Source organism: Palaemon carinicauda, chromosome 11 (assembly GCF_036898095.1).
Source record: "Palaemon carinicauda isolate YSFRI2023 chromosome 11, ASM3689809v2, whole genome shotgun sequence".
Taxonomy (NCBI): Eukaryota; Metazoa; Arthropoda; class Malacostraca; order Decapoda; family Palaemonidae; genus Palaemon; species Palaemon carinicauda.
The window spans coordinates 88,714,502-88,738,803 of NC_090735.1; the positions used below are offsets into that span (position 1 = coordinate 88,714,502).

General features: G+C 44.9%; 1 protein-coding gene across 3 annotated transcripts in view; it reads left to right on the plus strand.

Moving 5' to 3' along the window:
- Tmem63 (transmembrane protein 63) overlaps positions 1-24,302 on the plus strand; it is a 187,041-nt gene that overhangs the window by 46,084 nt on the left and 116,655 nt on the right. For all 3 annotated transcript variants that reach the window (XM_068383170.1, XM_068383171.1, XM_068383172.1), the window contains exon 2: positions 12,457-12,663. In XM_068383170.1, the coding sequence (XP_068239271.1) occupies positions 12,457-12,663 (207 nt within the window). The remainder of the gene's footprint in view (positions 1-12,456; positions 12,664-24,302) is intronic.

Genomic DNA, 24,302 nt, shown 5'->3' on the forward strand with positions numbered 1-24,302 from the left:
AGCAAACTAGTCAGGCAGGAGTTGAGGCTTCCCCACACATCTTTGGTTGTTGCCAACTCACAAACTGTCATGCAGTTACATGACGTTGCCTTCTGGTCTGCTACTTATACACCAGTGCTGTATGTCCTCACGCTCCTGTTGTAGTTGACAGTTCAGTTTTTGACAGTTCACAGACTGTCAAGCAGTTTCATAACGTTGCCTTCTGGTCTGCTGCTTTTGCACCAGTGAAACCCTCACTGAGAGAATTTAGCTTTTCTCTGATATGGTTCCTGTAGATGAGAAAGTGCTGTTCTCCCTCCTTCTGATATTCCCTTGAGGACTCTGTCATTTGGAGAGGAGCCTTAAGCTGCTTAGCCTCCTATGGACTTTTATTTAAGTATAACATGCTTCCAGGGAGGGTAAATGGTTCTGCTTCAGTCGCTAACCCCGTCTGTTGCCACACCTGCTCCCATAGACCTTGAGCTTTGTTGCAAGACATGCAGTCCAAGCTTAGTCCTTGATAGAGGATTTCCTTTTACGGAGTCAGTGTGTCACTGGGAAGACGTTCAACAACCAGCAGAGGTGACTTGTTGTGACGCGGTGCGGCAACCTCAGCAACCCGATAAAGAGTTTTCTGTACTACCCAGACAGTCTAGACAGTTTCGGGTTGTCGCTGTACTTCCTCGCTTCCCCATGGTTGACAGTTCGCAGACTGTGCAGCAGTACCATGATCTTGTGTCCGGCTCCATCAGACGACTGGCTTTTAAGAGCTCCCACAAGTCGTCGCTGTCTGGAGAATCTCAGATGGACTATGGATCTGACCAAGGAACTGGGCCTCCTGGTCAATTTAGAGAAGTCCCAGCTCGTCCCATCCCAGACCTTTGTCTACCTGGGTATGGAGATTCAGAGTCAAGTTTTTCGGGCTTTTCCGTCGGCCCCAAGGATCAACCAAGCCCTAGAATGCATCCAGAGCATGCTGAGAAGGAATCGATGCTCAGTCAGGCAGTGGATGAGTCTAACAGGGACACTTTCATCGCTGGCCCTGTTCATCGAGTTAGGGAGACTCCACCTCCCCCCCCTTCAGTATCATCTAGCTGCTCTCTGGATAAAGGACATGACGCTAGAGACGGTCTCAGTTCCTGTTTCCGAAGAGATGAGGTCTACTCTAACGTGGTGGAAGAACAGCTTTCTTCTCAAGGAAGGTCTACCTTTGGCTGTTCAGAACCCCGACCGCCGTCTCTTCTCGGACGCATCAGACACGGGCTGGGGTGCGACATTGGACGGACAGGAATGCTCGGGAACATGGAATCAGGAGCAAAGGACACTTCACATCAATTGCAAGGAGTTGTTGGCGGTTCATCTGGCCTTGATAAACTTCAAGTCCCTCCAGCTAAACAAGGTGGTGGAGGTGGACTCCGACAACACCACAGCCTTGGCTTACATCTCCAAGCAGGGAGGGACTCATTCGAGGAAGTTGTTCTAGATCGCAAGGGACCTCCTCATCTGGTCAAAAGATCGAGAGGCTCACGCTGGGAACGAGGTTCATTCAGGGCGATATGAATGTCATGGCAGATCGCCTCAGCCGGAAGGGTCAGGTCATCCCCACAGAGTGGACCCTTCACAAGAATGTTTGCAGCAGACTTTGGGCCCTGTGGGGTCAGCCAACCATAGATCTGTTCGCTACCTCGATGACCTAGAGGCTCCCGTTGTATTGTTCTCCGATTCCAGACCCAGCAGCAGTTCACGTGGATGCTTTTCTGCTGGATTGGTCCCATCTCGACCTGTATGCATTCCCGCCGTTCAAGATTGTCAACAGGGTACTTCAGAAGTTCGCCTCTCACAAAGGGACACGGCTGACATTGGTTGCTCCCCTCTGGCCCGCGAGAGAATGGTTCACAGAGGTACTGCAATGGCTGGTCGACATTCCCAGGACTCTTCCTCTAAGAGTGGACCTTCTGCGTCAACCTCACGTAAAGAAGGTACACCCAAACCTCCACGCTCTTCGTCTGACTGCCTTCAGACTATCGAAAGACTCTCAAGAGCTAGAGGCTTTTCGAAGGAGGCAGCCAGAGCGATTGCCAGAGCAAGGAGGACATCCACTCTCAGAGTCTATCAGTCTAAATGGGAAGTCTTCCGAAGCTGGTGCAAGGCCAATGCAGTTTCCTCAACCAGTACCACTGTAACCCAGATTGCTGACTTCCTGTTACATCTAAGGAACGTAAGATCCCTTTCAGCTCCTACGATCAAGGGTTACAGAAGTATGTTGGCAGCGGTTTTCCGCCACAGAGGCTTGGATCTTTCCACCAACAAAGATCTACAGGACCTCCTTAGGTCTTTTGAGACCTCAAAGGAACGTCGGTTGTCCACTCCAGGCTGGAATCTAGACGTGGTCCTAAGGTTCCTTATGTCATCAAGATTTGAACCTCTCCAATCAGCCTCTTTTAAGGACCTCACATTAAAAACTCTTTTCCTCGTGTGCTTGGCAACAGCTAAAAGAGTAAGTGAGATCCACGCCTTCAGCAGGAACATAGTTTTCACATCTGAAACGGCTACATGTTCCTTGCAGCTCGGTTTTTTGCTAAAAACGAGCTTCCTTCACGTCCTTGGCCTAAGTCGTTCGAGATCCCAAGCCTGTCCAACTTGGTGGGGAACGAACTGGAGAGAGTACTTTGCCCAGTTAGAGCTCTTAGGTACTATCTAAAAAGGTCAAAACCTTTACGAGGACAATCAGAAGCCTTATGGTATGCTATCAAGAAGCCTTCTCTTCCAATGTCTAAGAACTCAGTTTCTTACTACATCAGGCTTCTGATTAGGGAACCACATTCTCATCTGAAGGAAGAAGACCTTGCTTTGCTGAAGGTAAGGACACATGAAGTGAGAGCTGTGGCTACTTCAGTGGCCTTCAAACAGAACCGTTCTCTGCAGAGTGTTATGGATGCAACCTATTGGAGAAGCAAGTCAGTGTTCGCATCATTCTATCTCAAAGATGTCCAGTCTCTTTACGAGAACTGCTACACCCTGGGACCATTCGTAGCAGCGAGTGCAGTAGTAGGTGAGGGCTCAGCCACTACATTCCCATAACCTTTTTAACCTTTCTCTTGAATACTTTTTATGGGTTGTACGGTTGGCTAAGAAGCCTTCCGCATCCTTGTTGATTTGGCGGGTGGTCAATTCTTTCTTGAGAAGCGCCGAGGTTAGAGGTTGTGATGAGGTCCTTTAGTATGGGTTGCAGCCCTTTATACTTCAGCACCTAAGAGTCGTTCAGCATCCTAAGAGGACCGCTACGCTCAGTAAGGAAGACGTACTTAATAAAGGCAGAGTAATGGTTCAAGTCGTCTTCCTTACCAGGTACTTATTTATTTTATGTTATTTTTGAATAACTAATAAAATGAAATACGGGATACTTAGCTTCTTTGTTAACATGTATGCTGGTCTCCACCCACCACCCTGGGTGTGAATCAGCTACATGATCATCGGGTAAGATTAATATTGAAAAATGTTATTTTCATTAGTAAAATAAATTTTTGAATATACTTACCCGATGATCATGAATTTAAGGACCCGCCCTTCCTCCCCATAGAGAACCAGTGGACCGAGGAGAAAATTGAGTTCTTGTTGACAAGAAGTACTTGAGTACCTGCTCACAGATGGCGCTGTTGTGTACACCCCCACCTGTATAGCGATCGCTGGCGTATCCCGACCGTAGATTTCTGTCGGGCAACAGAGTTGACAGCTACATGATCATCGGGTAAGTATATTCAAAAATTTATTTTACTAATGAAAATAACATTTTCATCACAGCTGGACCTAATTTAGAATAATACCATCAGTGTGCCTTAAGCAGTATGCTGTAAGCATTACCTAAGGGCTTTTGGGTGTTGATAAAACTTGCATAACTTACCATCAAATCTATGTATTGCACAGAGGGAAGATACCAGTCCTTTGCCATAAATTTAAGTAAATAAGACATTTAATTACAAACCAAATTATTGTCACATTTATTAATCCATATATATGATATGAAGTTATGGATATATAATCAAAGCAGGTCATTCAGTGCAATTGTTAATTTTTTTTTCTGAATTTGATGTTTGTCCCCGAGGGTGCACTTGACATTTTTAGCTTTGTACTTCATCTTTCTAGATTTATTTTTTCTATCTTGCTTTTTAACTTCTTTCAACTTTTATTGTATCATGAAACTAAGCACTGGGTCATATAGTTCCTTTTCAGAAATGCAATCAAATCACAATTAGGATTTTTTAAAGGTATTTTTATTCTGACACCCTCTTCAAATCTGCTATAAGCCTTTTTATTGACAAATTCAACTCTCTCGTAATTATTTTATACATTTATTGGTTGTTATTGCTGTCTTATGAACACAAGCAGAACTAGCTTCTTTTTTTTGATTTCCAACACAAAATGGATTAATGATTTTGTCTTTTTGTACTTCTTTGCAAATTCAGGACTTATAGTTTTCTCTTCATACACAATTTTAAATCTAGAACCCTTATTAAAAAAGAGACTACAAATTCTGTTGGCTTGACATAATTGCAAGCATCAGTACTTTAACCCTTTTACCCCCAGGCTATTTGAAAATTTCCAACCCTTAACCCCAAGGGTTATTTTTTTTCAAGCACATTTTGCAGTATATTTTTTTTTAAATTGCTCTAACAGCCTTAATTTTGGTCATAGAGAGGTCAGGTTGGTCTCATTCTCTTGGTAAATGCCTTTAGTTTCTCAAAAAATTATAAAAAATATGAAAAAAAAATTTAAATAGCAGTTTTTTTGCAAGGACGTACCGGTACGTCCATGGGGGTAAAGGGATGGGTTTTGTGAAACGTACCAGTACGTCCTTTGGGGGTAAAAAGGGTTAAAAAAGAGACTACAAATTCTGTTGGCTTGACATAATTGCAAGCATCAGTACTTTAATAATTTGGTGCCATGATGATTATATGATTCATAGGTAGTATTACTGTATCTTGGATACACCTGCGTTTATACTGTGAGTACCTGTACTATAACATGAGTGATTGAATATTGTTTCTCTCCTGGGATTTTTTTTATGATTTGTCATTTTTTATTTTCAGTGAATAAAGACAACCATTGTGGTCCAGAGGGTATTACAGAGTACCACCTTAATTGTAGATAATTTTCATTCAATAAAATCACATTAAAATGGATTCCTGAAAGTAATCCTTTAAGGAATACATAAAAGATATTTGATACAAATCCTCCCGTTAACTTTTAAAGCAATGTTTTTTATGAGATTTTTTTTTATTCAATGTCTCATTATGTCACTTAAAACTCTCAAAATTATTTGAATACTGTATTCATACGTAAGGAAAATATGATTAGGCAACTAAATTATGTGAAATAATTTAATCAGGTAATTTCTCTGAAAATATCTTGCCTATTATTGATTTTTCAATATTAAACTTAGCCGGTGATCATATAGCTGTCAGCTCTGCTGCCCGACAGAAAAACCTAAGGACAAAATACGCCAGCGATCGCTATACAGGTGGGGGTGTACATCAACTGCGCCATCTGTCGAGCAGGTACTCAAGTACTCCATGTCAACACAGAACCAATTTTCTCTCTGTCGTGCCACTGGCAAGACCTACTAAATACGCTGTTACTAACTGGATTTGTTTTCACAACTATTTGGTGAAGTACACTATTCCAGTTTTGAGCTTTCGCTATGCAGGGGTTTTATCTTCATCTCAAAACTTGAACTCGTTTTGGATAGATTTAATTATGGTGACAAAGAGAGTATGGACTCTTTCACTTTTAAATGGCCGACCCTTCCCTTAGACGGAAGTGTGTTTAGGTTTTTAGTAATTTTGCTTAACACGTTATAGATCTATATATTTTATATCTCTCCGCCTTTATTAGGCCTCTTCGATTAACTTTCCATTTATTATAAACATTAAAAATAAATTTTTATGTTTTGTTTATATACGACCTTTCCTGATAGTAGGCGGTCCTAACTTGGAACCGAAGTTAATCAACGTTGAGCCCGTTATATCGTATTTAGCCTTTAAAGAATTTAAAACTTTTTAAATTTAATGTTTTATGAAAGAATTTCTTTGATAGTCTCGTACTGTTTTCAAAGATGAACTATCGTTTAGTTTTTTAGACTACGCAGTTGTTGACGTTCAGGACGTTCAACATGCGCTCTATCGTTACGATAGAGAGAGAGAGTGTATCACGGTTTCACTTTGCAGTAAGAGTAAACCGATTCTGACGTTTCGTTCATTCTTTCTTAGCTTAAATGGTTTAAATTCTAAATTAAAGGAACTTTTTATTTGGAAAACCTTTCAGTTTTTTCCTTTAGCCAAATAACATGTTTTGACGATATATAATTGGGCTCTTTTCTCAGGTGCGAAATCAAGAGAGAAAGAGAGAGAGAGATAGAGACGGAGGGAGAGAGAGGAGACAAAACGTTCCGTTCAAGCGGGTAACGTTGTTCTCGTGTTACTCTCCTCCCTAGTCGCTGTACGGGGAAGAAGGTAAAACGTTTCTAGGGTTTTATTCTTGTCCCCAGGCTATGTGCGGTGAGAGATTGTAAACGTAGTTTATTTGAACTAGTGTTTAGTCTCTTTCCCAGCCACTGAATTCTTTATCTTTATATATGTTTTCTGTTGCATTATACGACTGTTTTCGCAATTACTACCTTTTAATGAAGGGTAGGATTGCGTGTTTCAGGTAGAAATCAGTAAAAGTTTTGATTTCAGTGAAATAAGTGCAAAACAGAAATCGAAGTGATAAAGTGATATGCGCAAAGTGTTACAGTGTTGCGTCCGAGGGTTCGTCTGTTCGTGCCTGTCGTTCACCTAGTCCGGGACCTCTTGCAAGCTCCCAAGCCCAGGGGAGAAGTAATGTCGAACGACTTATGGGTTCGTTAGGCCTTGATCAACGAACAGACGTTTTCCCTCCGTGGTTTCGGGCGTATCTACCCAAGATCGCCCCACCCACACAAAGACGAGAGAGCCCATTTACTTCTCGTCTGCGGAAGAGGTTTCTCGTAAGAAACTTTGGACCAAGGTCTCGCAGCTTATTAAGCGCAAGTCGGTCCCTTCCGCGCAAGTCCAACGGCCCAGGTGTAGCCACTGGGTCAGTTCGGACTCGCTGCAGTCTTCCGATGACTGCACACCTCCTAAGAGAGGCAAAGCGGTACCGCAACAGGCAGTAACACAGTCTGTTGCCGCACCTGCTGCTGTAGACCCTAAGTGGTCTTTGCTACAGTCTATGCAGACACAGTTAGCATCTTTTATGCAGGAGTATCGTGCGTAGAAGGTTGACGCTGCACCCGTTAGCCTACAACCAACCACGGTTGTGCGTACAGTAGACGCTGACGCTACCTGCTCCCGCACTCCGCCTGTGAGAGTTCCACCACCCATGCGCAGTGTACCCTGCCAGCCGCACGTTGACGTTCACAGACGCACGCTACCCTCCGTTGACGTTCGCGAGTTACCACAACAACAGGAGGGTGGAGTTAAGTTGCTTTGTTTTGACGCTGTGCTTCAACCTCCGCAACCCACTGTGGTTACCGCTACTCGCCCGCAGCAGACTAGTCAGTCAGGAGTAGAGGCTTCCCCACACAGCTATGGTTGTTGCCAGCTCACAGACTGTCAAGCAGTTACATGACGTTGCCTTCTGGTCTGCTACTAATGCACCAGTGCTGTATGTCCTCACGCACCTGTTGTGGTTGACAGTTCAGTTTTTGACAGTTCACAGACTGTCAAGCAGTTACATAACGTTGCCTTCTGGTCTGCTGCTAATGCACCAGTGAGACCCTCACTGAGATAACCTAGCTTTTCTCGGACAAGGTTCCTGTAGATGAGAAAGTGCTGTTCTCCCTCCTACTGATATTCCTTTGAGGACTCTGTCATTTGGAGAGGAGCCTTAAGCTGCTTAGCCTCCTATGGACTTTATTTAAATCATGATGATTTTTTTAAGGATCTTCGTCCGGATCTTGTAACTGCTGCTCCTCGTTCGCCTAACGTCAGAACTTACACTAGGCCTAGCTACTTTGAAGCCGTTGTTGTTAAGCTAGTGCTCTCTCGCTCTCCTAGAGAGCGTTACGTTGGCTAGGCGACTGGTTTTTGCACCAGGAGGAGTTTTAGGGATACAGCCTTTGATTTCCCTTCTTTTAAACTGGCTTATAGAGCGAGAGTCTGATAGGACACGAGAGAAGTTCTCGGCTTGGGAGTTCATGCCTCTGCCCAGGTAGACTTCTCAATTCTGGTAGACTCGCCCTGGCGCCTAGCCAGGAGACGCTCCAAGTTGTTTACAGGTCAACTTCTCAACTTTTGTCGAGCCTTTGAAGTTTTGCTGTACTATTATGTCACACATAACAAGGCTTCCAGGGATGGTAAATGGTTCCGCCTCAGTCGCTAACCCCGTCTGTTGCCACACCTGCTCCCGTAGACCCTAATGGGCTTTGCTGCAAGACATGCAGTCCAAGCTTGTGTCCTTGATAGAGGACTTTAATACGGAGAAGAACCTTCTGGCCAACAACCTTCCAACCGGTCGGTTGTGCGCCCTGTTGACGCTGAAGTAACCTACTCGCGTCTGCCAGTTGAGGTGGTTCCTCCACCGATGCGACCCAGTGTGGGTTGCCAGTCGCACGTTGACGTTAAGTGACGCTCGGAGGTGGTTGTTGACGTTCAGTGTGTCACTAGGAAGACGTTCAACAACCAGCAGAGGTGACTTGTTGTGACGCAGTGCTTCAACCTCAGCAACCCGGTAGGGTGTTGACTGCACAACCCAGACAGTCTAGACAGTTTCGGGTTGACGCTGTACTTCCTCGCGCACCCATGGTTGTTGACAGTTCACAGACTGTGCAGCAGTACCATGATATTGCGTCCAGCTCCGTCACGCATCCACCAGTGCGACCGGATTCAGCGAGTCAGACGTTGCCCACTCCGTTGCCGTTTCCTCATCAGTTTCGGATGAGGAACCCTCTGATGAGGACGTTGCTGAACAAGACGATCAACCCCCAGCCCTGCTATCCATCCAGAAGATGCTGAAGAAGGAACGCTGCCCAGTCAGGCTGTGGATGAGTCTGGTAGGGACACTGTCATCTGTGGATCAATTTGTGTCACTAGGAAGACTACACCTCCGTCCTCTTCTATACCATCTAGCTTTTCACTGGAAAAAGGACAAGACGCTAGAAGCGGTCTCGATCCCGGTTTCCGGAAAGATAAAGTCTGGTCTGACTTGGTGAAAGGACTATATCAACCTTAGAGAGGGTCTTCCCCTGACTGTTCAGACTCCCAACCACGTTCTCTTCTCGGACGCATCGGACGTAGGCTGGGGTGCGACATTAGACGGTAGGGAATGCTCGGGATTATGGAACTCGAGTCAAAGGACAATGCATTTCAACTGCAAGAAGCTACTGGCAGTACGTCTGACCTGGAAAAGCTTCAGGTCTCTCCTTCAAGGCAAAGTGGTGGAGGTGAACTCGGACAACACCACGGCTTTGGCGTACATCTCCAAGCAAGGAGGGACCTACTCTCTGACATGGTACGAGATCGCAAGGGACCTCCTCACCTGGTCAAAAGGTCTAGACATTTCACTAGTAACGAGGTTCATCCAAGGCAACTTGAATGTCATGGCAGATTGTCTCAGTCGGAAGGGACAAATAATTCCAACAGAATGGACCCTCCACAAGGATGTATGCAAGAGACTTTGGGCCACCTGGGGCCAGCCAACCATAGATCTCTTCGCAACCTCGATGACCAAGAGGCTCCCAATATTTTGCTCACCAATCCCGGACCCAGCAGTAGTTCATATAGATGCCTTTCTACTAGATTGGTCACATCTAGATCTATATGCATTCCCTCCGTTCAAGATTGTCAACAAGGTACTGCAGAAGTTCGCCTCTCACGAAGGGACAAGGTTGACGCTAGTTGCTTCCCTCTGGCCCGCGAGAGAATGGCTCACCGAGGTACTTCGATGGCTAGTAGACGTTCCCAGAACACTTCCCCTAAGGGTGGACCTTCTACGTCAGCCACGCGTAAAGAAGGTACACCAAGGCCTCCACGCTCTTCGTCTGACTGCCTTCAGACTATCGAAAGACTCTCGAGAGCTAGAGGCTTTTCGAAGGAGGCAACTAGAGCGATTGCTAGAGCAAGGAGAACATCCACCCTTAGAGTCTACCAATCGAAGTGGGAAATCTTCCGAAACTGGTGCAAGTCAGTATCCGTATCCTCGACCAGTACCTCTGTAACTCAAATAGCTGACTATCTCTTATATCTGAGGAAAGAACGATCTCTTTCAGCTCCCACTATCAAGGGTTACAGAAGCATGTTGGCATCAGTCTTCCGTCACAGAGGCTTAGATCTTTCCAACAATAAAGATCTACAGGACCTCCTTAAGTCTTTTGAGACCACGAAGGAGCGTCGTTTGGTTACACCTGGTTGGAATTTAGACGTGGTACTAAGATTCCTTATGTCAGACAGGTTCGAACCGCTACAATCAGCCTCCCTGAAAGATCTCACCTTTAAGACTCTTTTTCCTGATATGCTTAGCCACAGCTAAAAGAGTCAGTGAGATTCATGCCTTCAGCAAGAACATCGGATTCTCATCCGAAACGGCTACATGTTCTACAACTTGGTTTTCTAGCCAAACACGAGCTGCCTTCTCGGCCTTGACCAATATCGTTCGATATTCCAAACTTATTGTATGGTTGGAAATGAACTAGAAAGAGTCTTATGTCCTGTAAGAGCTCTTAAGTTCTATTTAAAAACCTTTACGAGGCCCGTCTGAAGCTTTATGGTGTTCAGTTAAGAATCCATCTTTGCCTATGTCAAAGAATGCTTTATCCTATTTTATCAGACTGTTAATACGAGAAGCTCATTCCTATCTGAATGAGGAAGACCAAGCTTTGCTGAAGGTAAGGACACACGAAGTTAGAGCTGTCGCAACTTCCGTGGCCTTTAAACAAAATAGATCTCTGCAAAGTATATTCGACGCAACCTATTGGAAAAGCAAATCAGTGTTCGCGTCTTTTTATCTTAAGAATGTCCAGTCTCTTTACGAGAACTGCTACACTCTGGGACCATTCGTAGCAACGAGTGCAGTAGTGGGTGAGGGCTCAACCACTACAATTCCCTAATTCCATAACCTTTTTTAATCTTTCTCTTGAAATGTTTTATTATTGTTTTTGGGTTGTCCGGAAGGCTAAGAAGCCTTTCGCATCCTACTTGATTTGGCGGGTGGTCAAAGTCATTTCTTGAGAAGCGCCTAGATTAGAGTTTTTGATGAGGTCCTTTAGTATGGGTTGCAACCCTTCATACTTCAGCTCCTAGGAGTCGCTCAGCATCCTATGAGGATCGCGAGGCTCAGTAAGGAAGACGTACTTAAAAAGGCAGAGTAATTGTTCAAGTCGACTTCCTTACCAGGTACTTATTTATTTTATGTTTGTTATTTTGAATAACTGCTAAAATGAAATACAAAATACTTAGCTCATATAATGTCAACATGTAATGCTGGTCTCTACCCACCCCCCTGGGTGTGAATCAGCCATATGATCACCGGCTAAGTTTAATATTGAAAAATGTTATTTTCATTAGTAAAATAAATTTTTGAATATACTTACCCGGTGATCATAGATTAAAGGACCCTCCCTTCCTCCCCAATAGAGACCCAGTGGGCCGAGGAGAAAATTGGTTCTGTGTTGACATGGAGTACTTGAGTGCCTGCTCGACAGATGGCGCAGTTGATGTACACCCCCACCTGTATAGCGATCGCTGGCGTATTTTGTCCTTAGGTTTTTCTGTCGGGCAGCAGAGCTGACAGCTATATGATCACCGGGTAAGTATATTCAAAAATTTATTTTACTAATGAAAATAACATTTTTCATTTTAGGTAGATGAAATATGGGAAGAGTAAATATTTTTTTTGTAGTGTAAAGGATCAAATACTTCACCAAATTATAATATATTGAAAAAAGATAGTTTTAAGAAAATTCTTGGACTAATAAGTTCCCACATCTGACTAAAAGTGTGTACACTGATAGACCACCCAATACATACATGCAAGTATTAACCCTTTTACTCCCGGGGTATTTGGAAATTTCCAAACCTTAACCCCCAGGGGGTTATTTTTTTCCCAGCACATTTTGCAGTATATTTTTTTTTTAAATTGCTCTAACAGCCTTAATTTTGGTCATAGAGAGGTCAGGTTGGTCTCATTCTCTTGGAAAATGCCTGAATTTTCTCAAAAAATTATCAAAAAATATGAAAAACAAATTTTTATAGCATTTTTTTTGCAAGGACGTACCGGTACGTCCATGGGGGTAAAGGGATGGCTTTTGTGAAACGTACCAGTATGTCCTTTGGGTGTAAAAGGGTTAAAAACCCTGATGTGAGAATTATTTATACAGAGTTTGAGCTTATTAATTTTTTTGTTTGGGAATATGCATGTCTTTTGATTGAAGTGATCCTGATCATCTTGCTTTGTCTCTTCCAGATGGAAAACGATACATTTCCAATAGAATTTACCCCACAACCAACAGTGTGGGACCCTACCGTAGAGCCTGATTACATTGATGATAATAAACTCAGTCCAGATCGAACCAAGTGCAACACATATGTTTTACAGAACAAGACTCACCTATTCAGTGGCGGTTATGAAGGGATCCCAGAGAATTTGCTCATTAATTTTATGGGATGGATTGTAAGTAATGTATATGCTTTATGGTTGATAGATTTAGTTTTGTATTGCATTAAAACAAACCTATTTATTTTACTTATGCCTTGATTTATTGGTAGAATACTAAAACACGATCCAAAATTAAAATAATTCACAGGATGGTTACTAGATTGTAAATTAGCTTTACTAGTAGAGGGTGTTAACTAACTCAAAGCTTGTGAATGTTACTATTTTCTGTCTGTAAATGGTGTAGGATTTCCGTCGAGGACGGCATCAAGGATGTCAGGGTACCTGAGGCGCTCGTCAGTTGAGGTGTACCAGGCGTAGTGGGCTACCTTTTCTAAGGGGTGCTCCTCGAAGAACATCAGGCCGTTAGGGGCCTCCATTCACGAGATAGCAGACTTCCTGGTCTATCTCAGGGACGAAGTGGGCACGTCCATCCCAAGTCTTCCTCCTGAAGGACCTAGACCTAGGTGCCTCCAGATATATCTCGACGCTCATCAAGAGCTTCGAGCGATTGTGTTCCCCCCAAGCCGCTAGAGTGCCCCAGGGGGATGTGGCTAGGGTACTGAAGATGCTTTCGGAACCTCCCTTCGAGCCTCTAAAAGACATTCTAGACAAGGAGCTCACCCTCAAGGCAGTCTTTCGTTTAGCTCTGGCATCAGCAAAGAGTAGGTGAGATTCATGGCCTGTCGTACGAGATCTCACACTCGAAGGGCTGGCGAGAATCTACCTTCAGATTCTTACCCTTCTTCGTAGCCAAGACTCGGAATCCAGCTGCTTGGGACCTCAAAGTAGAACTCTTGGGGGAAACCCACGCAATGGGGTCCGACGGCGGGGAAAGCTCCTTCTCGGCGGCGCCCTCGGCTGCAGAAGTGCCTGAAAAACACGCCAAAGAGGCTGGAGAAGAATTAGGGACATTTTTCCCCCACATGGGGTCATCAGAGGAGACGTGGCCTGCTTGCACCAGGACTCCGTCTCCCGTACACACTCCCGCCCCTCCCTCAGGCCCCTCACTCGCCTGGAACGACCCTACAACCCCACTATCCTGAAGATCAGACTCTTGGGGAAGGGCCGCGGGCCTCTTCCCCGCAACGGACTTACCTCGTCCCCTACTCTGGGTAGGGGAGGGTGGTAGGGAAGCTCGGTCAGACGAGACGCCCGGCGAAGCAAGGGACGAAGGGACGCTCGGCTTCTTAGGCGACCTCTTCGTCGCCTACTTCTTCTTGGTGCTATACCACACCCACTCAGACTCCTGGGGAAGAGCAATGGGCCCCTTCCCCACAACTGACTTACCTCGTCCCCTTTCTTGGTGCCGAAGCGCACCCACTGCACCTCTTTCCAGGACTCGCACTATGGACACGTGGCTGTAGGAGAACATAATGAACACAATGGGTCCACGTGGGGACCGCGTGAGACACAAAAGGGGTCGGGGACACTAAGGGTCACACTGGGTAAGGAGGGAGCGTCGAGATGTTATCACTATGCGACCAGAGAACTTTCTGGAGATAGAGACCTGAGCAAGCATGCTCTCTGACCCGGGGCTAGCCTCAGGGCGTGTATCACTCCACCTGAGGTTACCCCTCATAGAAAATGGGACTAAGATAAACTACACAAAACTCTGGTTGGTTGGGAGGAAATCCCAGATACTCCTAAGAAAGTAGTTTGAGGTAAGTACTGTTAGGAAAAATACAAATTACTTAAAATTTGTGATATTTTCTGTCTGTAAGTGGTGTAGAATTGTTTTAGCTATGCTGTCTCTAAGGAACAGTGTAATTGGTAGCACCCTACTACCAAATACAATCTATTGGTTTTACTTATTTGGTCTTTGGCCCCTGCCTTTGACCTTTAGACAATGTACAGTATATGATTTGCTCTCGTGCTTGACCCTTATAGTTATTTGAGAATTGTCTTTTGATTGTAGTCATCTTTATTCCTTACTGTCCGTGGATGGGATTCTCCATATGTGTTGACCTATAGTATTTACGACTAAAACCAGAGTACTGTAGTACTGAACTCTCTTTTAGCTTTCTGTATGGATGAAATGGGTTTACAGATGATTTTGTATCCAGGTAATGCTGCCAAATACATTTCCCACTGACTAGAGTCCTTATAGAACAGTTGAAAAATAAAGTATGGGAATAATTGGTTTGTACGTGGGCCTTAACAGAATGTCTTCTGAAGGTGGTGTAAGTTGAGAAGGTTGGCTTTGTGAAATGACACAAGCATCAGAGTTAACATGGTTTATTCCTCAAGGTAGTAAGTGAAGTTTTAGGTTACATGAAAAAAATTTTATCAAACTTTTCAAAGTACAAAAATAAAAGAACCGTCTCTGCATTATTTGGCCGTACTTTGAACTTGTGTAGAGTTAATATGTAAATATGTTAAATGTAACTTGAGGACTAAATAGGCTATAATTTCCCATTTATTGACAAAATATGAAATATTGTACATATACTACCACTCAAACTGTGGAACTATAACAGATACTGAGCATAATTCAGGCTCACAGCTTTGACTGAACCACAATAATTTCAATATTGGCATTTCAGACTTAAAGCATAATCTTCCTTATTAATTAAACACATTTATTATTATTATTATTATTATTATTATTATTATTATTATTATTATTATTATTATTATTATTATTATTATTATTGTTGCTGTTGTTGTTGTCGTTATTATTACTGATCTAGTAAGCTACAACCCTAGTTGAAAAAGCAGGATGCTATAAGCCTAAGGGGTCCAACAGGGAAGAATAGTCTATTGAGAGAAGGAAATGAAGAAATAGATAAACTATAAGAGAAGTAATGAATAATTGATCTAAAATATTTCAAGAACTGTGAAAACATTAAAATAGATCTTCCATATATGAACTGGCGTCTAAACGCATCCCGATTGTATCTGGTGTCCAGACGGTCTGTCACTGGTTGACCGGTCTTGCTCTTCGGGAATCACCATCTAAGGACCTGTTCACCTGGTTGATCAGAACTTTTAGTATACTGCTCTCTAGTTCGAGAACATCCTCCAATACAATAATCTCCATTTCCTGGAATGTCGGCAACATTCAGGACACTTTCCAACATACCGGTTTCTTCTGGATGCCGTAGCCTTTCTGCCCGTCACCCTAGTTAACTGATTCTCAACAGTTTGTTAATGACATCAGTCTCAGGATACCCTGGCATCAGTCTCAGGATACCCTGGTAACTCCCAAATGCCATACTCAGGTTGGTCTCCAGGTTTACTGAAGTTCCTCTTTGATTTATATTACCGTTAAAACTACCCATCTTCTGCCGTGCCATCGTAGATTGGTTACTTCTCTGGTCATAGTCCCTCTGCAATGGATTGCTGTTCACTTCTCTTTCCCAGACTGAGAAACTTTAAACCTTCCCATTTAAGGGATCAGTCTAAGCTCAGGAGTAGTTAAGAACAGTCTTCCCTCTCCAGGAACTCAAGCCCATTATGGGATGTCACTTGAGTATTTAGATCTTTCAAGTAGACCTTGTGTGAGCCTAGAATAGGCATCAGTTAGGACCTCACCCAAAGTGTTCTCATGAGCCTTGGCCTTGGCATTAGGATAGGTGTACCTCTTGACATTTTGTATGTCATGAGCTATTCTCTAGTGGAGGAAGGTTTTACTCTCTCTTGATCCAGAGTTCATGTCTGTAAGATTCAGTTTTTAGCCATGTACAATTCTTAAAATAAAGTCCTTCTCCATCTCTTCTTTACAAGCATGGTTTAGGATAACTCATTCCTATATTCTGTGAATTGAGATCTCGGGTCCCCCTTGCAGAGCACCAGAGAGTCTTCCCGCTCCAAAAGGGAATAAAAGATATCAGAGTACATTGCTCCTCTGACTCATGTGCCCTGACATGCTGATCCAACGAAAGAGCAGAATGAACATCTCAGTTCGAGTGCACAAAGTCGGGGATATCGCATCTGCCCCAACCTTAGTAAGAAACTGTCGGTGGCACTAGACCTGAAGGTCGTTGTCTTGTACGACAAACAACATTCACTGCCTACTACGTATGGAAGTTTACCGACAGGTCCTGAATAACTGTATCCTTGGTCCTTTGGTAGCTATTCAACAAGTTGTGTTGCTAACATAGCCCCCTCACGGGACAATAAACATCTCGTCCAAAATAGTGGTTATAAAATAGGCCTAAGAGAGGTAAAATGTCTGGCCTTTCTCCTCTTCTCTCTTTCCCTTCATGGGGTGCAACTCTTGTGAAAAATTACTGAACTGGTATAGACACCCTTTTTGTCCTGGGCACAATGCAAAGGATGGCTCTGCCATCATCCTCCTGCTTTTATTGCTATCCACACATTTTATTAAGTGGATTGTAATGAAAAGACAGTGTTTTTATAACACAAATCATGTTTTTTGGTTCAAGCCCGGTACTATAATTCTAGTATGGTTGCCCGACTTCCTTCCTTCCAAGTAATTTTCTTTGGTTCTTGTTACTCAATCAAGTGTTAATTGATGTGTAGCATCACTTGACACTTACTAGGCTTGCAAAGAATTGGCCGCCTTGTTTTTTATCAAAACTACGGCCGGTTGCAACTTTGATATTCTATATGGAATTAAAGCAACATAAGATTAATGTAATGGCTTATCCATTCATAAAAGGTTTTGTATTATAAAGACATCTTATTTTTAAAGTTTTTGCCTATAACATTTTTTTATTGTTAGTTAACAATTTCAGCTCACTTTTCTGGGTAAACCTTTTGTATGTAGATTTTTTCAATCATGAAATGTAACCAAAATTAAGTGATCAGTTTACTTTAAATTCTTAATATGTGTTGGTGGAAAAAAAACTAGATTTTGTCAAGGAGAACTAGTATTGCTGTGACAACAAATTACTTCCTTTCTAACTAATAGAATAGTATAGTAATTCTTAAGGTTTTGACCATTAGATATTAAAAATTGTCATGAAATTTTTGCCTCCCATTCTATTTAATCTTTTGTAATAATTGTCATGAATGTTAATATGTGTACTCTTGAATTTTCAATATTAATCTTACCCGATAATCATGTAGCTGTCAACTCCGTTGCCCGACAGAATTCTACGGAAGGGATACGCCAGCGATCACTATACAAGAAGGGGGTGTACTCACCAGCGCCACCTGTGGCCAGGTACTGCAGTACTTCTTGTTGACACCACCTCAATTTTTCCTCTGTCGTGCTTCCGGCAAGACCTACATGGATACGCTTATAATTTTGGAGTCTTGTTCACGGTTTTTGGTGAAGTATTGCTCTAAGATTTCAGCTTTCGCTATACAGGAAACTTGTCTCTTAGCATAGATAGCTTTTAGATTGATTTGATTAATGGTTAACGATATTTTGCTTTAATTGGAATCCCCCTTGACTGTTCTTTGATTCAAGATGTCCGACCTTTCTCAAGCTCCTCCCCAAAGACGATGTAGGACTTGTATTAGGCGTATTCCGAAGGCCTCGGTTGATCCTCACACCGTTTGTTCCGACTGTAGGGGAAAATCCTGTCAGTTGGAAGATCGATGTGAGGAATGCGCCGGACTTTCGGAACTTGATTTTGTTCGATTCCTCAAGTATACCACTAAGTTAGAGAGAGAGAGAGTTAGGAGGAGTTCGGCTCGCTCTTCGCTTTATTCCTCACCCCATGATCCTCAACCTTTTCCTCCCCCTGTAGTGGCTACCCCCGATCCTACTATTTGTGCTCAGCCTGATATGTCTGATGTTTTACGTGCCATTCAGGCTTTAGGTGATAAAGTGGAGTCGGTAGTGAGTGACCACAAGTTCCTCTTGGCAGACGTCAAGGAACTTAAAGTGAAAAGTGCAGTGGGAAGTGGTAGTGCCAGTGCTGTGCCGAGTGCTAGTGTCAGTGTCAGTGTTGTGCGTGAGGGTACTTCTGTGCGTGCCAGTCGTCCTCCCAGTCCGGGACCTCTTGCAAGCTCCCAAGCCCAGGGGAGAAGCAATGTCGAAGGGCAAAAGGGTTCGGCAGGCCTTGATCGGCGCACAGCAGTATCCTCGGTGGTTGCGGGCGTATCTTACAGAGATCGTCACTTCCACTCTCAGACGATTGAGCCCTTATTTTACTCGTCTGCAGAAGAATTTTCGGGGAGAAAACGCTGGCCTCAGGTCTCAAGACCTCTTAAGCGTAAAGTCCAGACCGCACGAGTTCTACAGCCCGGATGTAGTCATTGGGCTAGCTCTGACTCGCCGCAGTCATCAGGTGACTGCACGCCTCCTAAGAGAGGTAAGGCGATGCCTCAACAGACCTCAACTTCTGTTAAGGCTCTGCCTCAACAGACCTCAACGTTTGTTGATCCCAAGATGGCTTTGCTGCAGTCTATGCAGTCGCAGCTTGCGGTATTGATGCGTGAGTTTCAGGCAGAGAAGGTTACACCTCCTCCTGCGAGCGCTCCTCCTCCTCTACGCAGTCCAGTCTGCCAGACGTACGAAGTTGAGGTTCCTCAAGCTACTTCCATGCGTGAGCTACCGCGTTGGGAGTTGCCAGATACCAGCGTTGTGCAGGAACCTCTTACCACGCGGCAACCTCCTCAACAATGGGGACAGGAGTCTTATGCCTTACAACCTCCTCTACCTTTGAGGCAAGAGTTTCTTGCAGTAAGACCATCCTCGAGGCAGCAACCTCTTGAGGTACGACAACCTCTGCCACCCTTGAGGCAGCCACCTCAGCTCTCGCAGCTGATACCTCCACTTTCCTCGAGGCGAGAACCTCAACTCTCGAGGCAAGCACCTCAAGAACCTAAACTCGTGAGACAGGAGCCTCTTTCTGCGCAGCCGCCACCTCAACTCTCGCAGCACCCACCTCAAGAACCTCAACTCGTGAGACAGGAACCTCTTACTGCGCAGCCACCTCAACCCTTGAAGCAAGCGCAACTCTTGAGACATGAACCTCATGCAATGAGTCAGCCACCTCAACGCATGCATCTTCCTCTTTCTCCTCAGCTTGAGCAGTCTTTGCAGCCTGAACCTCAGGTTTTACTACAGTCGCCTCTCACCACGCTTGCTCCCCAGACTCCCGCAGAGCCTCCTTCTTCCCAGCCTCATGACTTTGTCATTACCAGCCCTCATCCTCTTCAACAGAGACTTGAGGATGAATCCGCAAGTGTATATGCACCCGCTTGTCAGGATTCTGCCGTTCAGCATACCGCTGTAACTTTACCTCTCGCTTCTCAACCCTCAGGTGATGAGGTTTCTGAGGAGGAAGCTGCACACCTGGATGATCCCTCTTCTGACGTGGAGGAACCCAAGTCGTTACCACCCTCCATTGACTTTCGCAAGGTCCTGGCTCTTTTCAGAGAAGTTTACCCGGATCACTTTGTTTCTGCTACCCCTCGCTCTCCTCCATCAGAGTTTTCTCTAGGCATGCAACCTGTTAAGTCTGCCTACACTAAGCTCGTCTTCGCTAGATCTTCTAAGAGAGCTTTGAGAATGTTAGGGGATTGGTTGCAGTCCAAGCAGCAACTAGGGAAGACGTCATTCATGTTTCCACCTACTAAGCTGACTTCTAAGGCGGGCGTATGGTATGCCACAGGAGAGGAACCAGGCTTGGGAATCCCTGCCTCTGCCCAGGCTGACTTCTCAAGTTTGGTTGACTCTCCACGAAGGTCGGCTATGAGGCGCTCTAAGGTCTGCTGGACCTTTTCTGACTTAGACCACTTCTTAAAGGGAGTCTTTCGCGCCTTTGAGATTTTTAATTTTCTCGACTGGTGCCTGGGGGCCTTGAGCAAGAAGACTGCCCCATCTGACAAGGACTCGGCCATGCTTATAATGTCCTGTATGGATAAAGCAATTCGCGATGGTTCCGGCGAACTTGCCTCCATGTTTGTTTCGGGAGTACTCAAGAAAAGGGAACAACTTTGCACCTTCCTTTCCACTGGTATCACCTCTTGTCAAAGGTCTCAGTTACTTTTTGCTCCGCTTTCTAAGTTCCTGTTTCCTGAGGACCTTATCAAGGAATTGTCTGCGGCTCTTATTCAGAAGGACACTCATGACCTTGTGGCCTCTTCAGCACGTAAGGCTAAGGTTGCTCCTTCAGTTCCTAGAACTTACCGCACCCCAGTGGCCGATACTCCTGCTACAAGATTTATTCCGCCCTTTCGTGGCAGAGCCCCCAGCCGAGGAAGTACCCGTCCAGACGGTTTCAGGGGCAGGTCCAAGAAAGGTCCCAAGCCTTCGAAAGGCAAACATTGACTCTCCTCCTCTCCAGACAGCAGTAGGAGCCAGACTCAAGATCTTCTGGCAAGCTTGGGAAAGAAGAGGTGCAGACGCCCAGTCTGTCAAGTGGCTAAGGGAGGGTTACAGGATACCATTCTGCCGCAATCCCCCTCTGACCACTTCTCCCATCAACCTCTCTCCCAACTACAAGGAAAAGGACAAGAGGCTAGCGTTACACCAAGAGGTGTCGCTCCTGTTACAGAAGGAGGCAGTGGTGATAGTCCGGGACCATCAATCCCCGGGCTTCTACAACCGTCTCTTTCTGGTGGCCAAGAAGACAGGAGGTTGGAGACCGGTGCTGGACGTCAGTGCGCTCAATGCTTATGTCACCAAGCAGACGTTCACTATGGAGGACTGGATGGTCTCGTTGGATCTGAAAGACGCTTACTTTCACGTTCCTATTCATCCAGACTCCCAACCTTTCCTGAGATTCGTTTTTGGAAAGGTTGTGTACCAATTCCAAGCCCTGTGTTTTGGCCTAAGCACGGCGCCTATGGTGTTTACGCGACTGATGAGGAATATAGCGAAATTCCTCCACTTGGCGGACATCAGAGCCTCCCTTTATTTAGACGACTGGCTGTTAAGAGCCCCCACAAGTCGTCGCTGTCTGGAGAGTCTCAACTGGACTTTGGACTTGATCAAGGAACTGGGTCTTTTGATCAACTTAGAAAAGTCCCAGCTTATTCCTTCCCAAACCATCGTTTACCTGGGAATGGAGATTCGGAGTCAAGCTTTTCGGGCTTTTCCGTCGGCCCCAAGAATCAGCCAAGCCCTAGAGTGCATTCTGAGCATGCTGAAGAGGAACAGATGCTCGGTGAGACAGTGGATGAGTCTAACAGGGACCCTGTCATCGTTAGCCCTGTTCACCGAGTTAGGGAGACTCAACCTCCGCCCCCTTCAATTCCATCTAGCAGCTCACTGGGACAAGAATATGACGCTCGAAGCGGTCTCTATTCCTGTTACCAAAGAGATGAAGACTACTCTCATGTGGTGGAAGACCAACATCCTTCTCAAGGAGGGTCTATCGTTAGCGGTTCAGACCCCCAATCTTCATCTCTATTCGGACGCATCAGACTCGGGCTGGGGCGCGACCTTGGACGGACAGGAATGCTCGGGAACATGGAACAAGGAACAGGAAACGCTTCACATCAACTGCAAGGAGTTGCTGGCAGTTCATCTGGCTTTAATGAACTTCAAGTCCCTCCTGCTAAACAAGGTGGTGGAGGTGAACTCCGACAACACCACAGCCTTGGCATACATCTCCAAGCAGGGAGGGACCCATTCGAGGAAGCTGTACGAGATAGCAAGGGACCTCCTCATTTGGTCAAGAAGTCTAAACCTCTCACTGGTAACGAGGTTCATTCAGGGCAATATGAACGTCTCGGCAGATCGCCTCAGCAGGAAAGATCAAGTCATCCCCACGGAATGGACCCTTCACAAGAGCGTGTGCAACAGACTTTGGACCTTGTGGGGTCAGCCAACGATAGATCTGTTCGCCACCTCCATGACCAAGAGGCTCCCTTTGTACTGTTCCCCAGTTCCAGACCCAGCAGCAGTTCACGTGGATGCTTTTCTGCTGGATTGGTCCCATCTCGAGCTATATGCATTCCCGCCGTTCAAGATCATCAACAGAGTCATTCAGAAGTTCGTCTCTCACGAAGGGACACGGCTGACGCTGGTTGCTCCCCTTTGGCCTGCAAGAGAATGGTTCACAGAGGTACTACAATGGCTGGTCGACGTTCCCAGGACTCTCCCTCTAAGAGTGGACCTTCTACGTCAACCTCACGTAAAGAAGGTACACCCAAACCTCCACGCTCTTCGTCTGACTGCCTTCAGACTGTCGAAAGACTCGCTAGAGCTAGAGGCTTTTCGAAGGAGGCAGCCAGAGCGATTGCCAGAGCAAGGAGGATATCCACTCGTAGAGTCTATCAATCCAAGTGGGAAGTCTTCCGAAGCTGGTGCAGAGCCAATGCAGTTTCCTCTACCAATACCTCTGTAACCCAAGTTGCTGACTTCCTGTTACATCTTAGGAATGTTAGATCTCTTTCGGCTCCTACGATCAAAGGGTACAGAAGTATGTTGGCTTCAGTTCTCCGCCACAGAGGTTTGGATCTTTCCTCCAGCAAGGATCTACAAGACATCCTTAAATCTTTCGAGACTTCTAAAGAACGTCGATTATCCACTCCAGGCTGGAATCTAGACGTAGTCTTAAGGTTCCTTATGTCTCCTAGGTTTGAACCTCTTCAGTCAGCTTCTTTCAAAGACCTTACTCTCAAAACTCTTTTCCTCGTCTGCCTTGCAACAGCCAAAAGAGTTAGTGAGGTTCACGCCTTCAGCAGGAACATAGGATTCACATCCGAATCAGCAACATGTTCCTTACAGCTCGGATTTTTAGCAAAAAATGAACTTCCTTCACGTCCTTGGCCTAGATCGTTCGAAATTCCTAGCCTTTCCAACATGGTGGGTAACGAGCTAGAGAGAGTTCTTTGCCCTGTCAGAGCTCTAAAATACTATCTTAAAAGGTCAAAACCTATACGAGGACAATCAGAGGCCTTATGGTGTGCCATCAAGAAACCTTCGATGCCTATGTCCAAAAACGCAGTTTCGTATTATATAAGGCTTCTGATTAGAGAAGCTCATTCTCACATGAAGGATGAAGACCTTGCTTTGCTGAAGGTAAGGACCCACGAAGTGAGAGCTGTAGCCACTTCGATGGCCTTTAAACAGAACCGTTCTCTGCAGAGTATTATGGATGCAACTTATTGGAGGAGCAAGTCAGTGTTTGCATCATTTTATCTCAAAGAGGTCCAGTCTCTTTACGAGAACTGCTACACCCTGGGACCATTCGTAGCAGCGAGTGCAGTAGTAGGTGAGGCCTCAGCCACTACATTCCCTTAATCCCATAACCTTTTTTAACCTTTCTCTTGAATGCTTTTATTGTTGTTTTTTGGGTTGTTACGGTAGGCTAGAAGCCTTCCGCATCCTAGTTGATTTGGCGGGTGGTCAATTCGTTCTTGAGAAGCGCCTAGGTTAGAGGTTGTGTAGAGGTCCTTTAGTATGGGTTGCAGCCCTTTATACTTCAGCACCTTCGTGTTGTTCAGCCTCCTAAGAGGAACGCTGCGCTCAGTAAGGAAGACGAACTTATTAAAGGCAGAGTAATGGTTCAAGTCGACTTCCTTACCAGGTACTTATAATTTCATCGTTATTTTGAATAACTGATAATATGATATACGGGATACTTAGCTTCTTGATATACATGTACACTGGTTTTCACCCACCTCCCTGGGTGTGAATCAGCTACATGATTATCGGGTAAGATTAATATTGAAAAATGTTATTTTCATTAGTAAAATAAATTTTTGAATATACTTACCCGATAATCATGATTTAATTGACCCACCCTTCCTCCCCATAGAGAACCAGTGGACCGAGGAAA